Source organism: Pleuronectes platessa, chromosome 15 (genome assembly GCF_947347685.1).
Source record: "Pleuronectes platessa chromosome 15, fPlePla1.1, whole genome shotgun sequence".
In the NCBI taxonomy this organism is placed as follows: domain Eukaryota; kingdom Metazoa; phylum Chordata; class Actinopteri; order Pleuronectiformes; family Pleuronectidae; genus Pleuronectes; species Pleuronectes platessa.
In genome coordinates, this window is record NC_070640.1 from 16233678 (window position 1) to 16251591 (window position 17914).

At 41.8% G+C, this 17914-nt stretch overlaps 1 protein-coding gene across 1 annotated transcript in view; it reads right to left on the reverse strand.

Annotated features, from left to right (window-relative positions):
* Positions 1 to 17914, reverse strand: part of LOC128457441 (roundabout homolog 2-like) — an 86182-nt gene that overhangs the window by 36403 nt on the left and 31865 nt on the right. Inside the window, exons 3-5 of the mRNA XM_053442123.1 lie at positions 1427 to 1584; positions 595 to 715; positions 345 to 483 (exon numbers count right to left, since the gene is read on the reverse strand). Of these exons, the coding sequence (XP_053298098.1) occupies positions 345 to 483; positions 595 to 715; positions 1427 to 1584 (418 nt within the window). The remainder of the gene's footprint in view (positions 1 to 344; positions 484 to 594; positions 716 to 1426; positions 1585 to 17914) is intronic.

Consider the following 17914-nt stretch of genomic DNA (forward strand, 5'->3'; position numbering starts at 1 on the left):
TTTGTGTTTGATTAAATTGTTGTATCATCAACTTTATCTAAAACATTGCTCAATATAGTTGTAAAAGCAGTTTTTATTTGCCATTATGAGTTTGAATGCATTTATATGATCCTTTAGATTTAATATGTCAAATAGTAGAACTCTCTATATGCCAGTAATCCTTGTAGGTCTGCTATAGTACTAGTAAATATCAAATGTTTCTGCTCTGTGTCCACCCTTGGATCTTTCAGTGCCTCAGAGCTCTCCTTCAACATTTGTATTTTAACACATTCACTGCATCATGATGCACACAGAAGCATACACACACAAAGGGCTCTACACACACATTCACAAATGTCCCTCACCTGCCACGGGGAATATCCACATCCTCCTTTTTCCAGCGCAGCGTAGGCGGAGGGTCACCGTGGACTTGACACCTGAACTCCACACTCTCATCTACCAAGACCACCTGGTTCACAGGTCGTTGCACAAACACGGGTCTTTCTGGATGTGGGGAGGACACATGTACTTTTGACAAAGCGCTAAATACTGTATGAGCTTGTAGGTACTAAATAAAAAAAGTCATTTTCTGTTGCATTTTTGACTTGGTCTTACCAAACACTGAGAGCTGAGCTTTTTCACTCTCTCTCTCTCCGACCATGTTGGCCGCCACACACACGTAAATCCCTGCGTCGCTCTTCTTGGTGTTAGAAATTGTCAGCTTGCCTCCACGTACCTGATGAAAACATTAGATGAGATAACATGCATTAATCCTGCGAAGAGGAAATTCACAAGGAAGTAGCACTGCAAGAGGAAAATGTAGCAACAAATACAAATAAGAGTTCAAATAGAAATTGCATAATTAGAATCAACCAGTTCAATACAATGTCCTGCACCTGGTAACCGCTAGTAGTTGTGTTAACATAAAAAATAAAATATTCATATAAGATCTCGGGTACATGCATGGGTAAAAGTGAACTTATATAAAGCCTACGTCAGCCGCATGATTTATTTTATTGTGAAAGAACTTCAACACCACTTCACTGCCACTCAAATAACTGCCAATGCCAACAGAGAACAAGCTAGTCAATCAAAATGGATCACATTCTCATTCTGGCTTTGCTGCTTGTAAAAAGCATTAATACACAACTCAACCACCAAAACTGGGCAAGGAGGGCATTTGAAGTGTGACTGTGTATATAGCATGCGTGTTTAATCACTGGTGAAGGCTCCAGTCACTGGACATTGGTTAAAGGGTCTGGGCGGGTCTGTATGACTTGGAGATAATTGCGGGTAATGGTTCAAGTCTTGTGTGGAGCTTTGCGGGTGCAGGCTTGCAAAAACAAACCTGTGCAGGACTCATTTAATATTAAGTATTTACACTGTAAAAGTGAATCCATGATTAATGTGTAAAAGGCAGAAGAGGGACGCCTGGAGAGTGACCCACCGTGATCCTGTCGTCCTTGAGGTCGAGACGAGCCTTATCTTTCCTCCAGAAGGTGGTGGGCTCAGGGTGCCCGCGAGGGGCCTGACACTCGAGGCTGGCGGTCTCCCCGGCCGCCACCACGGCGTCCTGCGGGTTCTGTCTGAAGTCATCGCGTAACACTAAGAGACAAAAGAAGAAGAAAAACGCTGACTGTTACAATACTTCATTCACTTAATGAGTTTGAATTGTTTTCTAGGTTCAGATGTTCCATTATGTGAACCAGAGAGCCGCTTCAGGACTGAGCTGTCATGGTCCGCCTGACATCTGCAACCTTCTTCTAATGTAAGAATGTAAAAAGATTACTCTTGATGCAGACAGGACCCTCAGCTCCCTGTCTGTCCGTCTTTAATAATACAGTTATCTACCTGAGGCTATAGGTGCAGGCTTCTGCTTTCATCTCAGCAGATAAATGTAAGAGTGTGTAAGGCCAGGTGCGATTAACAGAACAAGGTACACTGTGTGAGACGTCTCGAAGAGGACCGAGACGCTGAGGAATGTCAAAACCATAGAGGCAACAGAAATAAAGAGGTCAAGAAGGAAACGTGAAAGATCAAGCATTAAACATTAAAACAACTCTAAATTTGTAAAGCCCCTCCAGTGGCTTCCTTCAGGCGCCAACCCACAATGTGAGGGTGTTGAACTGAACAAATAACCTACTGACACTGCACATACCTCCAAAACACACATTACACTCAGGTGACAGCAAATCACATGAAGGGCCAAGTGAACTATTGGACCCGAGGAACCTGCTAAACAAAACTAGTCCAAGATGGGACAGGATCCTCCTCTGGGGAATATCAATAAGCAAATGCAATAAGGTTTGTGAAATATTAAGATATAAGTTTTAGTCAGTAATTTAAGTTAAAAATGTTAACCTATGACATATGAAGGAATCAGATTGCCCAAATGAGCAAGGTGTTTTTTGGCAAGGCAAGTTTATGTATACAGCACATTACGGACACAATGGCAACTCAAAGTGGTTGACATACACTTAAAAGACACATAAAACATAGCAAAAATATAAAGAGAGGAAACAAAACAAACTAATAGAAAAGACATACAGCAAGTCTAAAAAAAATTAAACAAAAATTTAGTTTTTAGGTTAAAAAATCAGTTCCACACTGTTGTTGATTGTTGTAGTTTGTCTTTATAAAAGTCTAAAGAAAAAACATCAGCATAAGTATGACCTGCCTAAATGTTTTTTAAGCCCTAGTATGTAATATTTAAATATCTGTAAGACTTTCAAAGGACTGAAACTCTGATTATTGGCAGTCCTTTTTTTTTTAAATGCATCAAAGTCATTCAAAAGAATATTATAACTTGAATACAATTTATGTGAGAGTGTTAACTATGGATGTAAAGAGTTTTCCATGTAATCCCTGCTACATTGAATACAAAAAGTAGGTATGTATGTATGTATGCCTAGGCTAAAGTAGTATGAAGACTGAAAACATTTTATTGGTAAAGGTCAGAACTGAACCAAACTAATTCATCAGTATATATTCATCTAAACACAAATACTGAGGTCGTCTTCATCGTATTGAAGGCTGCACTGTTCCTTCTGTAAATACAAGGCTGATTCTAACCAATGTGTTGTGAAGTTCAATAAAATCCCACACTCTCACTTTCTTTTTGCGGTATAAGAGTATCGCAGTTTGGCTGAAGGAGTATTTGAGACCAAATGAAAACTGCAGTTTGTTGACAGGCCTGTACTTTATAGCAGATACAGGGTCAGACCTTGGTCCGTTGAAAAGAGATGGCACCGCTGCGAGTAGAGATAAAAAACACAGATGGAGAACTCATCGGTGACCAGGGAGAGTGAATGAATCAAACACTGCTTTATGAAACTTTATGAAATGCCGGGGGAACAGGTGCAAGGTCTCATTTAGTACCAAGGGTAGAACAGTTTCAGCAGCACATCTCACTGAGAGGCTCCTCTTAAGAAGACAATTGTGTAACTTTGGGGAAAACTATATATCGAAGACCTCTATAGTTCTCCTGACATGAATCTGTAACTACTATAAGATATAATAAAAATAAAAAAAAACATGCAGAATGATTGACAATGAACAGAATTCAGATAAAAATATAATGAGCACATATTATAGCGTTTAGTTTTTTTTTCATGTTGGACATTTTGTCACGTCGCAGTGGGAGAAGCACAGGTGTTAATAATGACCCTAATTAGTGGGAGCCTGAAGTGAACAGAGGCCTCGTTAAAGTTTCCAGTAACACCTGTGCTTTTCTGGGACGTCTCAAAATGTCCGTCGTGAAAATCACGGTCACAGAGCTGTGTCTCCATTCAGGGACCGCGTCCTATTCTGTCGGCTGCCACCAGACTCCCCCAATTTAAAAGCTCCGAAAAACGCAAGCAACAAATGTGTCGTTCCGACGGGTGGATCCTTCCCGGTCCAACATATCCCAGGATTCATTGCACTTCAGTGTTTTTTTAGTTCTCAACCAAAAGGCTAACGGTTCATAGCTAAAAAAAGGATTTCAACAATTCGTATCAACTTAGTAAACATTTTTGTCCGTAGCTTTGTTTTCCCAAGCAACGGGTATAACGGCGGTACATACTCTCATCTCTCAGCCACCTTTCCATGAGGGTATTGTTCTGTCAGTGTCCACTGGTTGGACACTACTTATTATCATGTACTGTGGAATTCATTAGTCCACTATATGGCGTGTGGAAAATTTCACTGAGCAATCGGACAGCATTACAAATGGCCAACTCACTCAGTGGGCAGACTATGGCACAGGAGGGTGAGCGGGTCCTCCACTAATTAGGAAGTCACTGGTTTGATCCCTGGCTCCTCCAGATTGCATGCCAAAATGTCCCCCTGGGCAGAATGCGGACAAGACTCTGAACCTTATAATGCCCCTGATGACTGTGCTCGCAGTGTTTGACTGGTATAAAACGCTAAGTAGAAGAGTGGTATAAATATGTGTGTTTGAATGGGTGAATGACTTGTACTGTGAAGCGCTTTGAGTGGACAATAGGACAGGAAAAGTGCTATATAAATACAGTCCATTTACTCTTTCAGACTATTTCTGTATTCTTCCAGCGTTGGACAAACATTTCAATTTATCCATGGCAGGGGTGTCTGTGCTTGATTTTGTGCTTTCAAACAAACAAGAACATCAAGTGCTGCATATAAAAGCCAGACTTTTTGAACACAAAGGGTTCTTCTTCAAGACTGCCCACTCCTGTCTCAACTGTTCTTCCAAATATCAACTCAAAGGCTGGTGCTTTGTGCGGCTACAGGAACGACTGTGCTGCAAGCCATCACTGGAATTATGGTTGAAGACAAAGGGATCAAGATTTGGATCGTGCGATGAGTTGTGGCTGCTTTGCATTAATAGCTTGTGACATGTTGTTTTTGAGAAGAGCCTCACCGTAGGGCAGGTTTAAATAATAAAGCGTACTTTGTGACAGACATCATGACTGTAAAGAATTAAAAGTGAGGCTTGTTTTTCCGTTTTTGTACTTGTGAATACAAATCAGCTGTCTTGTGCCATTTCTGATCGATCTAATCTATATTATAAATGACTAATTAATGAAAAGCCGGTGAGCAAATTCACACTAGCTGTTGATGACAATGGTTAAAGTGTAAATTCAGCACCAGTTTTCTACATGCCAATTAGCTTGCCAATGCAAAGTTAGCTACGTTGTCTATGAGCTAAGACTCCAGTAGCAGCACATACACCTTTCAACACAAATGGCGTTTCTGGTAGAGAGCTTCGCGCCTCCAGGGTTTCCTGATGGCTGAAACCATGGTCGTCCTGAGTCGTCTGATGGGTAGACTATGTGATGGTTAAATTTCAGCAAATATTTGAAATTGTGCGCAGCTTTCTAGAGTCCCACTCACAAACAGTAACTAAGGGCGGGATACGCACACCTTTGATTAGAGGGCGTTAACCTTTTCAAATATATATAAATGTTATGACGAAGAGACTTCCCAAATCATTGACTCTACATCAGCATCGCCCTGAAAGATATAAGATGGTTTGAAACACTAGGTGGTGTTATGTTTTAGACATTTGGTAACAAATGTGATTTCTAAACCAATGGGAATTAATGTGTTTCATGAAAGCACATCACATAATTCAGATTACTACTCAGAAACACATTTAGGTGCAGCATCACTTTATGTTTAACTAATAATTATTAACTTTCCAAGAAATGCAACCGACAAATACAATGGTTCACTACTGAGACTAAATGATGGTTCTTAAAACTCAAGGCAGCTAAAAAAAAAGAAGACTCAGTGTTCAGTTTGCTTTTCCTCCTCATTACTGCCATAAGCTGTTCTGCTGATATACTCGAGCATGAATTCCAGGTCCCTGCGGACACCTCTAGTGAAAACGAAAATCAGGAAGGAGCCAAAGGCCCTTTGGCCCAGCTGTCAATCACAACCAGGCTGTGCCGGAGCAAATGAGTCTCCGTTGCGACGACTACTCTGGCACAGACATACTCCTGGCTGGCTGTCACATGGTACCATACACTTAGTGACCCATCCCGTCTTAGGCAGCGCTCCACTCATCCAGTCACACTCAACTACCTTCCTGTTCCTGCGTTGTCACATTAAAGATGCTTCTATCACAACAAAGCTCGTCTCGGGAGACATGTGAAACCCAGGTAGACGCAGGGAACTCAGGACTGCTGGATAATTCAAGACATGACGTTAAAACCCAATTATAGAAAGACAAGCGGAAGAAATGTCTTATTTTAGGGTGAAAGTACTTCAACTGAACAGTGGTTCATGTAACCGTAACACTAATGCAAACACATTAAGCCAACACGAGAGATCCATGTAATCTGCTACAGATACTGATTACAAACTCAACCATTTGCTTTATCTATATCATTTAAAAGCCAAAATAAATCTATATTGAGTTTTTGTCTTGTTCACTTTCAATCTCCATTTGTGGGATATTTCCAATTTGCTTATCAGACCCCCCCCAAAAGATGTTGAAGGATTTCTGATTGATTGCATAGATAATACATTGTGTCTTGACAAATGGGAAGTGAAGGAGGTTATGTTTTTGTCTGCACTTGTTTGTCTGTTAATTAGCAGGATTACGTAAAAATACTGGACTACCTTTTGCAGTTTTTTGTGATCGTGTCTATCTATTTAGTTATCTATAGATTTATTAAGTGGATATTACCATTGTCATAACCACCACCATTGGTCACCACTATTATTTTTTATATAGGCCAACATTCATGCTTTAGTTTGTGTTAAAAGGGGAAAAAAGTCAACAAAACACATTGGTTAAATAAATAACCAATGTGTTTCTGCCAAAGGGGTAATGTTTTCGTCAGTTTTTTTTTTAAGATATTGCAAAAAACAACAGGATGGATTTCCATGAAACATGAAGGAATGCTATTTACGAGTGGGTGCAATTTGGTGCAGATCCAAATACAAATCTGGATCTAGTGAATTTAAATGTGGTTTCATAAGGGCACTGTTGGGCCTTGGGAGAGGCATCTATTCTACTGAGTGCCCTTCTACATATAATGTCTTGGTAATAGGCCACCTCAAATTTAAAAGGCTAAAGGGATGGGGTCTCTTATCCAAATACGTGGCTGGGATTTATTCAGGCGTGACAGTATACATTACCTTCCCCCTACAGTGACAGCTCCCCCCCAATACTGCCGTGGTGTCCCCTCTCCCGCCCTGTTCTCATTATGAGACCTTTGCAGGTTCCTTTAGATGGTGTCCTTGAGGGAGTAGCGCGAGTCAAGGGGTGGGGGGTGCTGTTGTTCTAATCTACTGGCCTCAAATGTGGAGGCAGCCCCTGTGTGTAGTCTGTTGTCATGTGGTAATTATTTCAGTCGGAGGTGCTGCCACCTCCGCCTGATGTTGTCTGATTGAGAGCTGCTCAATTATTCAAACAAGCCATTCCGAGGACTCCACTCGTTCCCATCAGTTTAATTTATCAACTCGGAGGGAGAATGATTTGTACACAGGCTTAGTTTTAATGGCACAATGGGTGGTAAAAATATGTGACAAGGTGGAAGTATCTGAATACAAATAGCTATACAGGGATGAACAGGAGGGAGGGGGGGAGGGGGGGGGGTTGTAAATGTTTTATATATTCCAGCATTCTGGGTTCTCGAGACCCTCCTCAGCCAGAGCGTATCACTGAATTTCATTTCACAATTTCCCCACAATGTCAAATCCTTGAAGATCCCACTTGAGGGCTGGATGCACGTTGCTCAGCTCACAAGCAGAATATCAACTCCATTTGGCTTCGCAGCAGCTTGTTTATGTCGATGCAGCAGGTGATGTTTCAGAACACTGGAAAAATCATTTATCAGGCAGGGCATTTATTATCTTCTCCGGTGCAGTTAATGTCTTGTGTATCCATTAAGCTTGCATCCATTTACTGCACTGTCTGTCTCCAAGCATGCAAGTCATTGCTGCTGAGTGTCGAAGCAGAGTAGCGCAGAGTAACTATGTTTTAGTCTAAAGTTTTTTGTTTTATAACACGGCTGACTCATATTTATAAGCTGTCCTCTGGTTCCACCTTTTGCCTTAAAATTTGGTGCAGACAGTGTTGGACCTCCACTCCGAAAATGACTTACTGCACTTTGAGATAACATAGCATATGCTAATGGTCTAGCAGTATTCTGACATGCTTAATGTACAAGCTGAATGCAAAGATCGTCACATCAGTTGCCAAACATTTGCCTATCACGCAGAAACACATTGCTAGAATCCCCTTGCCAGCAAAACCATTGTTTTCCAATGGTAAGCGAGGCCTGGTGTGCACTTCTTTCATGCAACCCACATTTGTTATTAAGGTCCTATTTAGATTAAAATAAACGATGAAGCACTGTTGCAGTAGGCCTGCGGTGTCCCCAACATATCTTTCAGGCCCACAACCTCTCCAACCCTGCCCCCCAAATAGTATTACTTCTGGTTATTAGTAAAATCAAATGGCGCGTTCGCCAAAATAGCCACAACTTCACAAACCATCGCTGACTTCAAGGTGAGTTGAAACAAAGATAGGTTGTATTGTATGTTGAATGATTGCATCCCACCAAGAGTCTACCACTTTTGTCCAGACTAAAAATGTACACAACAAATGGATTGACTGAGATAACAGTTTAAGTGGACATTGATGTATAATTCCTGAAGGGTTATTCTTAAATAGATTTTATGTAATTTAACATGTGTTGACAGCTATCGGATAGACTGTTATTAATATCCACATGATGCCCATAGAATGAACCCCTAAGGACATTGGTGATCTCCTGACTGGTGCTTTAAGTGCTACCAGTGACATCTTCACTTATTCTCAACATCTCCCTTATAAATTGGCACAAATTATGGGACAGAGATGTACGGTTCCCTCTGGTAATGGCCTGAGCGCCATTAGGAGGATTAGATGTGTAATGTTATCAAAATACAAAGTTAAGCAAGTGTAAGAACCAGGAGAGTCTGTGGGATGCTTACATTGGATGCAAATAAGGAGATGCATTCTCTAATTACTTTCGACCTATTAATTTAGCACCGATTGAGTCAGCTAAGGGCATTCATTAATTGAAGGAGACAGTCCTTCACTACATAATAAAAAAACGGTAAATAAACAAGGTGTGACAGACAGATGGCGATGGGTGACAAAACTCTAACCCAATTAACTCATGCACAGTAGTTTGTTTATTTTGTAGGGATCTGCTTGTTTGCTTGTGCATGCTTGTTGCCTGTATGCCTGTGCAAGCTGGTTAGTGGTCCAACAAGGGAATATATTACCTCCCAGCCTTCAACACCCCCCCCCCCCCCCCCCCCCCCCAACAAAAAAAACTGTTGCAATATGTTGTGCGGCAACCGCGCAGAGGCAAAAAATAAACAGAATAGAATATGAGTGGAGAGGAAACACGAAGACACTTACGCCTTGCCAGTGGTTGTAGGTAACAGATGGCTGTATTTCCTTTCGGGAATCACAGATGCGGCGGAGAAGTGATGTCTCGCCAAACGGCAGGTTTTAAAACAGCAATCAGGTGGTCTTCTTTCATAGACGCCGTTAAAGCACCAGCTCTTTTTCTACATTGTGTGGAGGCTATTGTCAGCAATTGTGATGCTGCGACAACCACAACAACACACAGTTAGCGCTGCTGTGTCAAAAACGGCACCGAAACAGCTTCTGTAAGTGTTTTCTTATGGCAGTGGCCTGCCTAACTGGGGTTTCGTGGTTTGCTGAGGCTCCTTCTTGAACACGCTAGCCTGCAGCAGTGTGTCACTTTCTCGACGGCAGTCAGGGATGTCCCATATCTGTCACATGCATAAAACGCATACACAAACACACACACATATACAAAAAAAACAGCTGTCCTGTTCTTATATCACAAACTTTGCTGATGACCACAACATCTCATCCCCGTCCGAGAGACAGAAACAGAAACCAAGACAGATTTATTTGCCGACGCACAATCGGGTGGGTGGGGGAGGGGGGGTGTCTAGAGTGGAGAGGGCCATTTGCATTGGGGACTTTATTTTTTTATAAATAAACAACTTAACATGTCTCTGCCCTAAAAAAGTCATCAGCAATCAGTCAGGACTACGATCAGCGGGGAGATGAGCTGCGTTTACACAATGTCCCCGGAGGCTATGAGCACAGCAGAGTGGTACATTACCTATTATAAATACGCCTTCCCAGCAGCAGCACATAATATAAGCCCACTTTCATATAAGGAATATGGTTCACAGGAAATAATTCAGATGTTGGGGTTCATTTAGGGCACGATCCCCAGACAATATGGAGAAAATAAACACATACAAACCTGCATTGTTTGGAACGAGGGATAACCTGAATCCTCACAGTCTGAGTCCAATTATAACTCATTGGTTATATGTTACTGACCAACGCTTGAGCGTGTGACTGTTTTTTTTATCAAATCAGCAATTGCTACACCCGAGCTCATTTCCATTTTCGGAACCCAACATTAAAATCTTATCTCAGAGGCAGCGTGAGATCAGGAGGTCCGTCGTAACCCAAGTCAGCAATCTCTGAATTTGTAACTAGGCGGCTCGAAAAAAAACCTAGCGCCGCTTCGCTTCGCTTTTTTGGCATCATTAGCGTCGGGTCCAATTAGTGTCAATATGAAGGTTGGAAATAGACGTGCGGTGAAATTTGAGCACGCCTGTGGCAACACAAAAATTTGAGCTGAGCTTTAGATGCAATTTAGTTTGTGTAAACTAAGAGGCGAGAGTAGATACGGCAACAGAGGCAGAATTTAATGACGAATAAAGTTTTTCTGCTGTTACTTGAAGAATTATCCTCCTGGTATTAATCATGAATATGGGTACTGCTTTTTCATATTTTTTGCTAATTTGTACCATGCAGAACCCTAAGGCCCATTTTGCCCATATTTTTACACATAACCTCTTTTTCCACTGTGAATTTACACTTTGGGGTAGAATGCATATTTGTTATGCATTCTTTGGCCTTTGACTTAGGAGACAGTCAGCCACCGTGAAGGGTTAACAGTAAAAATACCCCCACCATTGTCATGTTTAATTAACCTCCATTCTCTTGTCATGTAATGTAAATTGAAGTTGTTGAGAGGAGGCTTTCTCCCCCCTCCCCCCCGTCTACATTCCCCCATCTCGCACTTGCCATGCCTCTAGTTACTGTAACAGCGTTCCCTCGGACCACATTTCCACATCTATAATTAATTACTCCTGTCGCCATGCATTTCTTCACGAGAACACATTCCTCTATGTTTCAAAACTAACCTAAGTGAATCCAACTCTGCCAACTTCCCCCAGTCTATCTCATCTACTTACACCTGTAAATCCACATACAAATTTGTTCACGGCATTACACGAACATGTGTGCATGACCTAACTTTATGATTTTACTCTGGGTCCTAGTGGAGGGGAAAGTAGGAAAAATGGATTAAAGCAAAATATAGCAACAAACCATTTCAAGACCACGGATATCATGGACCCTTACAGCAATATTGCAGAGATATGAAACATGAGCTGGAAAATGAGTCAGGGATCAGAATCTAGCCTTTTATCCGCCTTGTTTCACTAAAGCGGTGGTCACCCAGGGAGAGAGAGAGCTTTTGAACATGCACTCGTCATCTCTCGCTGAAATTAGACATCATTGTCGTCATCGCCGCAAGACTGAACTGGATAAACTCGCACTATTTCTTTTTCTGTTTATTCCATAAACCACTTTTGCTTCAGCGGTGATGCATGGGAATCTTGGCTCTGCAGGCGATATCATATTTCGCCATCACCCTGATTCTCCGGGAATCTAATAGAAGAATGTGATGTTCAGAGAAGGCGTGCAGGAGTCTGAGCATCTGCTCCATCCAGCAGGATCAAACACATCTCATGATGGCCACCAGAGATGGTGGTGCTGAGCTGTGTTTACCCCAGCATCCTGGTTATATCCTTTTTTTCATGGGTACATACAGATGGGCCACAATATGGGCATGTTTGGATAGTATATAGATATGTATGAGCGCATTTGAATAAACGCTTGGAGCTGCGAGGCAGAGCACTGCTCCCCGCTACCACCGGCTTTCGGCACAAAGGAAAACTAATTAATATGGTAATGTCATGCTATCACATTAACTGATAATATGAGGCACGCATTGTTGCTTTGATTACACTGATTTGACCTTTGATCTCTAAATGAGCAAATGAACTGAAATGATCAAATATGAGTGTTGTACAAAAGGTTCACGTGACCTGGTGCTGGTGCTACATGTAACCACAGACACACAGTGGCCCTGCCTGTCTCCCAGCTAAAAACTCTGTTATGTGTAAAATATGTCAGCAGCCATATTCAGATATGAAATTCCGGAAAATGTTCGGATCATTGGGCTCAGACGTTTTCCCGACTTGGTCTTTCCCTGAAGAAGGCAGCAGGAGATTCTCTGGGTCAGACAAGTTAAAAAGGACAAGAAATGTCTCCTGAGAGTTTAGGTGAGGGGGGACATCTGGGTGGAGGATGCAGGAGGCAGGACATAATATATAAATTCCTCGACAGAGATCACGTGTGTTTTGTTTACAGCCCATCGACACTTGGCCCTTAGAGACAGCTGCCGATTTTGAGGACTGAAGAAGATGCATCACTTGGATAAACCCCCACAAGGTAATCAGTCCATACTTGTTTAGCCTGTGTGTTTAATTATTTTTTTTTTCTTCTTTTCAGTTTTGCAGCAGCTGAGTTTGTTGCACTGTGTAATAACCTGGATCATATGTATCGTACTGTTTATCTCACTGTAATGTTATATCCACACATTTCAGATCTCATTTTGTTGCATCTGTCACTTGTTTATCCCCCAAAAAGTTACATAAACCAGCTAGCACGTATCCAGGTCAACCCCTGACTGAAACCATGTTCCCTCAAGCAAACTTGTTTGTAGCTGCCAAGAAACATGATGAGACGGATATTACGTGTCAGTCCTCTCTACTGGACATACAATGTAATGCCAGTATAAGTGACTTGTAGCTATTTATTGGTCAACATATATACTGATTCAAAAATAAACAAGAGAAAATTTGATAAACACAATGCTGATGTCATAATCACACATTTAAAATCCATTAAATCAACTTCCAGGATGATGGCGGGGGGGGGGTGCAGGTATCTTTCATTAACCCTCAGCTCCTCCCTTCTCCAGCCCAGCCCCCAACACTACTGCTCCACCGAGCCGCTATAAGAAGATTATTCACCCCAAATCTGTGTTAATCACATCCATGCACAACCCCCGGTGAGCCCATGGCCACCCAGCACAGATCCTGTACACACGTGCGGACTGGAAGGGAGCAGCTGTCGGCGGCTGCCGCTGACCCGCTGCTCTCTTAACACCTTCCCAGGGTCTCTTTCTTCCTCTTTTAATCACATAAAGTGTCTAAGCATATTAAATATGCACTATCAAATCCATCAAAACAAAGGGCTGCAGTGCCACTTCTGAAAATGGCCTGCATTGTTTAAACAGTACATATGACATTTCCATGCACAGAAGGGTATGAAGGAAAAAAAAGAATAAAACGGTCCGATCTTCCAATGATCGGCCATCATGAGATGATCAGCCTCCACTGAGGGAGCACGTAGTCTCCCCCCCGTGCGAACACACACATGCATATTCATGCACTTGCTGGGGAAAGTACACACCGACAAACACATAGCGAGGTACGTGTGTAAACACAATCGCACATAACATCTCTGTCTTTCCCTCGCACACATCCTCTTGGATAAGATAAAACTGCTCAATCGATCAACGTGTTTATGCTGCAGTCACGCATTTTCCAAGTTAATCGCCCCTCTTCATCTTCTCTCAGTCTTCCTCTCTATTTTTCTTTATCCATACCTCACATTTATGGTGCATTTTCTGAACAAAGGACTTGGCTCCACACAGATCTTCACACAGTTCTGTTTATCCACACATCTTAGTATCTGTCCCAATTATCAACAATCTATCTCAAACACACCAACACTATCTTTAAAGGAAGAAATACAAGCAATGCATGTTGCAGTCTTTTTAAATCCAAGGTCTACTAAGAAAGGACGAGGAATTCAAGCATTCCAGTTTATTATTTAAATTGTGCGTGTGGTGCGCTGGTCGACAAAATAACTGTAAATACTGACATGGCTAATCTCGGCACAGCTGTTAGTATAAGGTCCTTTAATCCTGGTCCAGATCGGTGATGTGCTCACACTGGCTTGGGGACAGATGAGCAACCGCCACCAGGCTGCCAAGTGGGCGACACGCAGCAGACTGGCCCGGCGCTGCTTTTCACACACGATAAGCTGTGAATCTGTGGGTCCTGGAGAGCAGCCCCCCGAACGCCGCAGCCTTTGTGCTGCCTCATACAGCCTTGTGACTGAATATGACCGACAACGCTGCTATATCAGAGCACACTAACGCTCTGAAATTTGTCTTTATTTTTATTCTAGCACATTTTGTAAATACTTCTGCCCTGACAGGAAGCCTGGGAATACAGGGAAAAACAGGGGTGGCTAAGAAACGTGCCCTGCAGCCTCGAACAGGATAGATGCCAGTATTGTTTTTCAAACATTACTATGAAGTCACTTCTGTAATAATAGTTAATGGAAAAAACATACTGCTGTTCTCGTGCAGAATTTTCTAAAAGCTGCATATGTTCAAGGAAATGTTGTATGAAACTAATTGTGTTATCAATTAATTTTACTTCAACAAAAGCAATCTCCACACAGATGCTTTAGCTCGGCAACAGTCATGATTCCTGTCCATACAACACATTTGAAAATGCAAAGCACGTACACTTGGTGTGGGCGTATTGTTGTACAGGGGAAGTACTCTGCAGTTTGTTGCTTAGTTACTGTAAATAATACAAATCAGCAACAACAAAGTGAAAAGTGGCAATCATTTTCTTGGACCAATAATGAGGTAGAACAGAAAGTGTTTGCATCTTTTTTTCACCGCTTATAGTCGAGTATTGACAGATAAGAACCAATCAGGAATCAACCAATCATAGTTTCTAAATGTCCTGTCGAGACTACGACGCGGCCGCAGAGTTTAAAACAATTTAACGGGCCCAGTAGGGTTTCCAAACATCTTTGCTTTAGATCCTCAAAGCTCCGGAATAGTTTTGACAGTAGACGTAAACATAGCAGCAGTGATTGATTTAAAAACCATAACATAGTAGTGTGGCTATAGCCCGAGCTGTTACCGCTTTATGAGAAAACTACTGTAAGGATTTATCAGGTACTCTATCTTTGTAATTCAGATAATAAAACAGCTGGGTATTACATGTACCGTGGCAGATGCTAGACCCGTCTTTTTATCAGATTCTGTCAAAATCTAATTTCATTTGTTGATGCTTTAGTAACCTGTCAATCACAGCTCTCACAGGGAGCTTCCTCACTTGATGAAATATGGCACACGGCAGACGGACTGTTGTTTTCCCTGCAGGCCGCGTAATAACCCTTTAAGTCATGGTAAAAATGGAGTGCTGTGGGAGGCTGACGCTGCAGTGTGAAGTGCTGCACGTCTGCTGTCTCTGGCCGACCGGAGCTGCAGTCTGCTCCACCTCTACCGTCTGATCTGCATAACAATGCCCATGTGTCAAACCGGATCGTACGTTGTCAGATGAACAGGAGGGAGAGGGAAAAAAGCGGCGAGACAAACATCTGTGTCACGTTTCAGTAAGAAGAAAGGTCAAAAGTGTAAGACATGCAGTGATTGACTGACAGATGCAGACGTGGGCATGGATGCCAACCCATATTCTCTGAGGGACGAGGCGTAAGGAAACTGACAATCCTGTCTTAATCTTCTGGATGAGGAAAATAAACCCACACCCCCCCCCCACAGCAGGCAAACAGACAGCGCAAACAAAATATACCCATTTGGCTTCCAGAGCCTGTCTTCCTTCAAGTCATCATCATCAAAAATCCTTCATTATACTCAAAGAAATCAAAGAGACATTAAAATATAAGAAGTTTACGGGAGATTTTTATGTAAAAGGGTGATGTCGAATAAATCAAAGCTGAGCTCAGAAACTTACTGGGTATGTACAAAGGCCAAAATGGTTATGTGATGGTTAAATGATTTAGACGATTTATTCCATTAAATTCTCAAAAGCATAAACAAACAAACAGGTTTCCTTTTTTTTGTCCATTATATGAAATGTTCCAATCTCCAAATTAAACATCCTTGCTCACATACTGACATTGCCAAGAATGGGATTACATTGTTTTTTTTCCCCATTAAAATGTCCTTGTAACTTGATTAGTGGTGTTTCCTAATGTGAAGTACGAAAACTGAGAGGCCGCAAGTTTTGAACAGAGGCAAATGCAGCGGGGGTGGGGTCACTGATTAAAAGCTGCCTTTTTACAGTTACTAAAGCTGTAGTAAGCTGCTGCTCCCAAACACTGTACTTAAGATTGTTAAGTTGCTCCAATTACTGGCTGGCAGAGGCATTTGAGAAAAGCACCATTAACTCCGGCAGCGGAAGAAACCGAAAAACAGCCGGGTGTTTTCTCCCTGGGAATGTAATTGATGAGACACCGTGGAACAACACACCCACTGGAGCATCCAGTCCCACGGCAAATTATGACTTGGCTTACAGTGTGTGTGGAGTCTACCTGGATGTTGTTTTCATTATATTTTGGTTCCTGCATATAGTACAACTGACATGGGCGAGTCAGGGAGACAATCAATTCAAGACATCTTTACTGAATTGTCAAGTTGGATGGTAATAATGATCATTTTGGGATTGAGGATGTATTTGTGTAGGTGTGTGTGCAACACAGACATGTTTTTTCTAGGTGGCGGTGATTTAAATAAACACAGCTGCATTCAGAACATGTTCATCAGATGAGCTAATCCACATGACAGCAGAGGAATCCTCCCTGACACTGAGTCTCAAATGATGTCCTTCCAAATTCACTTTAATCAAAGGCGACACTAAATAATAATTTCTTTGTTAAACTATCTATGGATATTGTAGTTTATGTCCGAATCAAATCCATAGAGTGAGTGATGTGAGAAAAGTGCACTTGGCCTAATGAAAAAACAGGAAATATCTAAGTGGTATACAACAGCAAGAAGGTCATGGGCTCAAATTGAGTTTGCATGTTCTCGCTGTATCTGCGTGTGGGTCTCCTATGGGTCCTCTAGTTTCCATCCGCAGCCCACTGACATGCAGGTTAGGTGACTTGGAAACTGTAAATTGCCTGTAGGTGTGAATGTGTTTCTCCGTCCGTGTTATCCCAGTGAAAGACATGCAACCTTCTCAAAGTGAACCCTGCCTCTCAGCCAGTGTCTGCTGGGAAAGATTTCCTCTAACTCTGGGCAGAAAGGAGCCATTTAGAGATATTTTGGCAAATCAAACGCAGACTGAAGAACAACACTAGGGCATCAAACAAGTATTTTGTCTGTTACATATTTTATTATCACTAATTCAACTAATTATTGGACAAACCATTTATCTTTAGCACTTTGGTCCTGGTGGATATGTATCAACACAATGTTTGAGGGATTACCTAGGAATTTGGTAAAGACATTCATTGCTCCCTTGGACACCCATTGATTCTTTATTTTATTTCACTTTCTATCTAGTGATTAATTCTTTATTTATTATTGAAATGTCTATTGCCTGTCATGCAAGTTCATGTCCCCTTTAGGATGAACCATGCCCAAGCATAATCAATCAGTGACCATCACAAAACCATGACCCATGTTCTTGTGGATTAGATCAAAGGTATCCTACAGAATGTGGTTGGAACTGTTGGTTTAGTGAAGATTAGCAAATGTTAACATGCAATTCATGCAAAATGAAGATGGTTTAAATAGCAAACACGTGCTCGACATTAAAGATGTTATTATCATCATCGCTAGTGTAGCATGGGGACATTAGCATTTAGCTTAAAAGCCCCCCTTCTCCCAGCAACAGCTTCACAGGGCTGTTAGCATGCTGTCGTACTTGTTAAAGA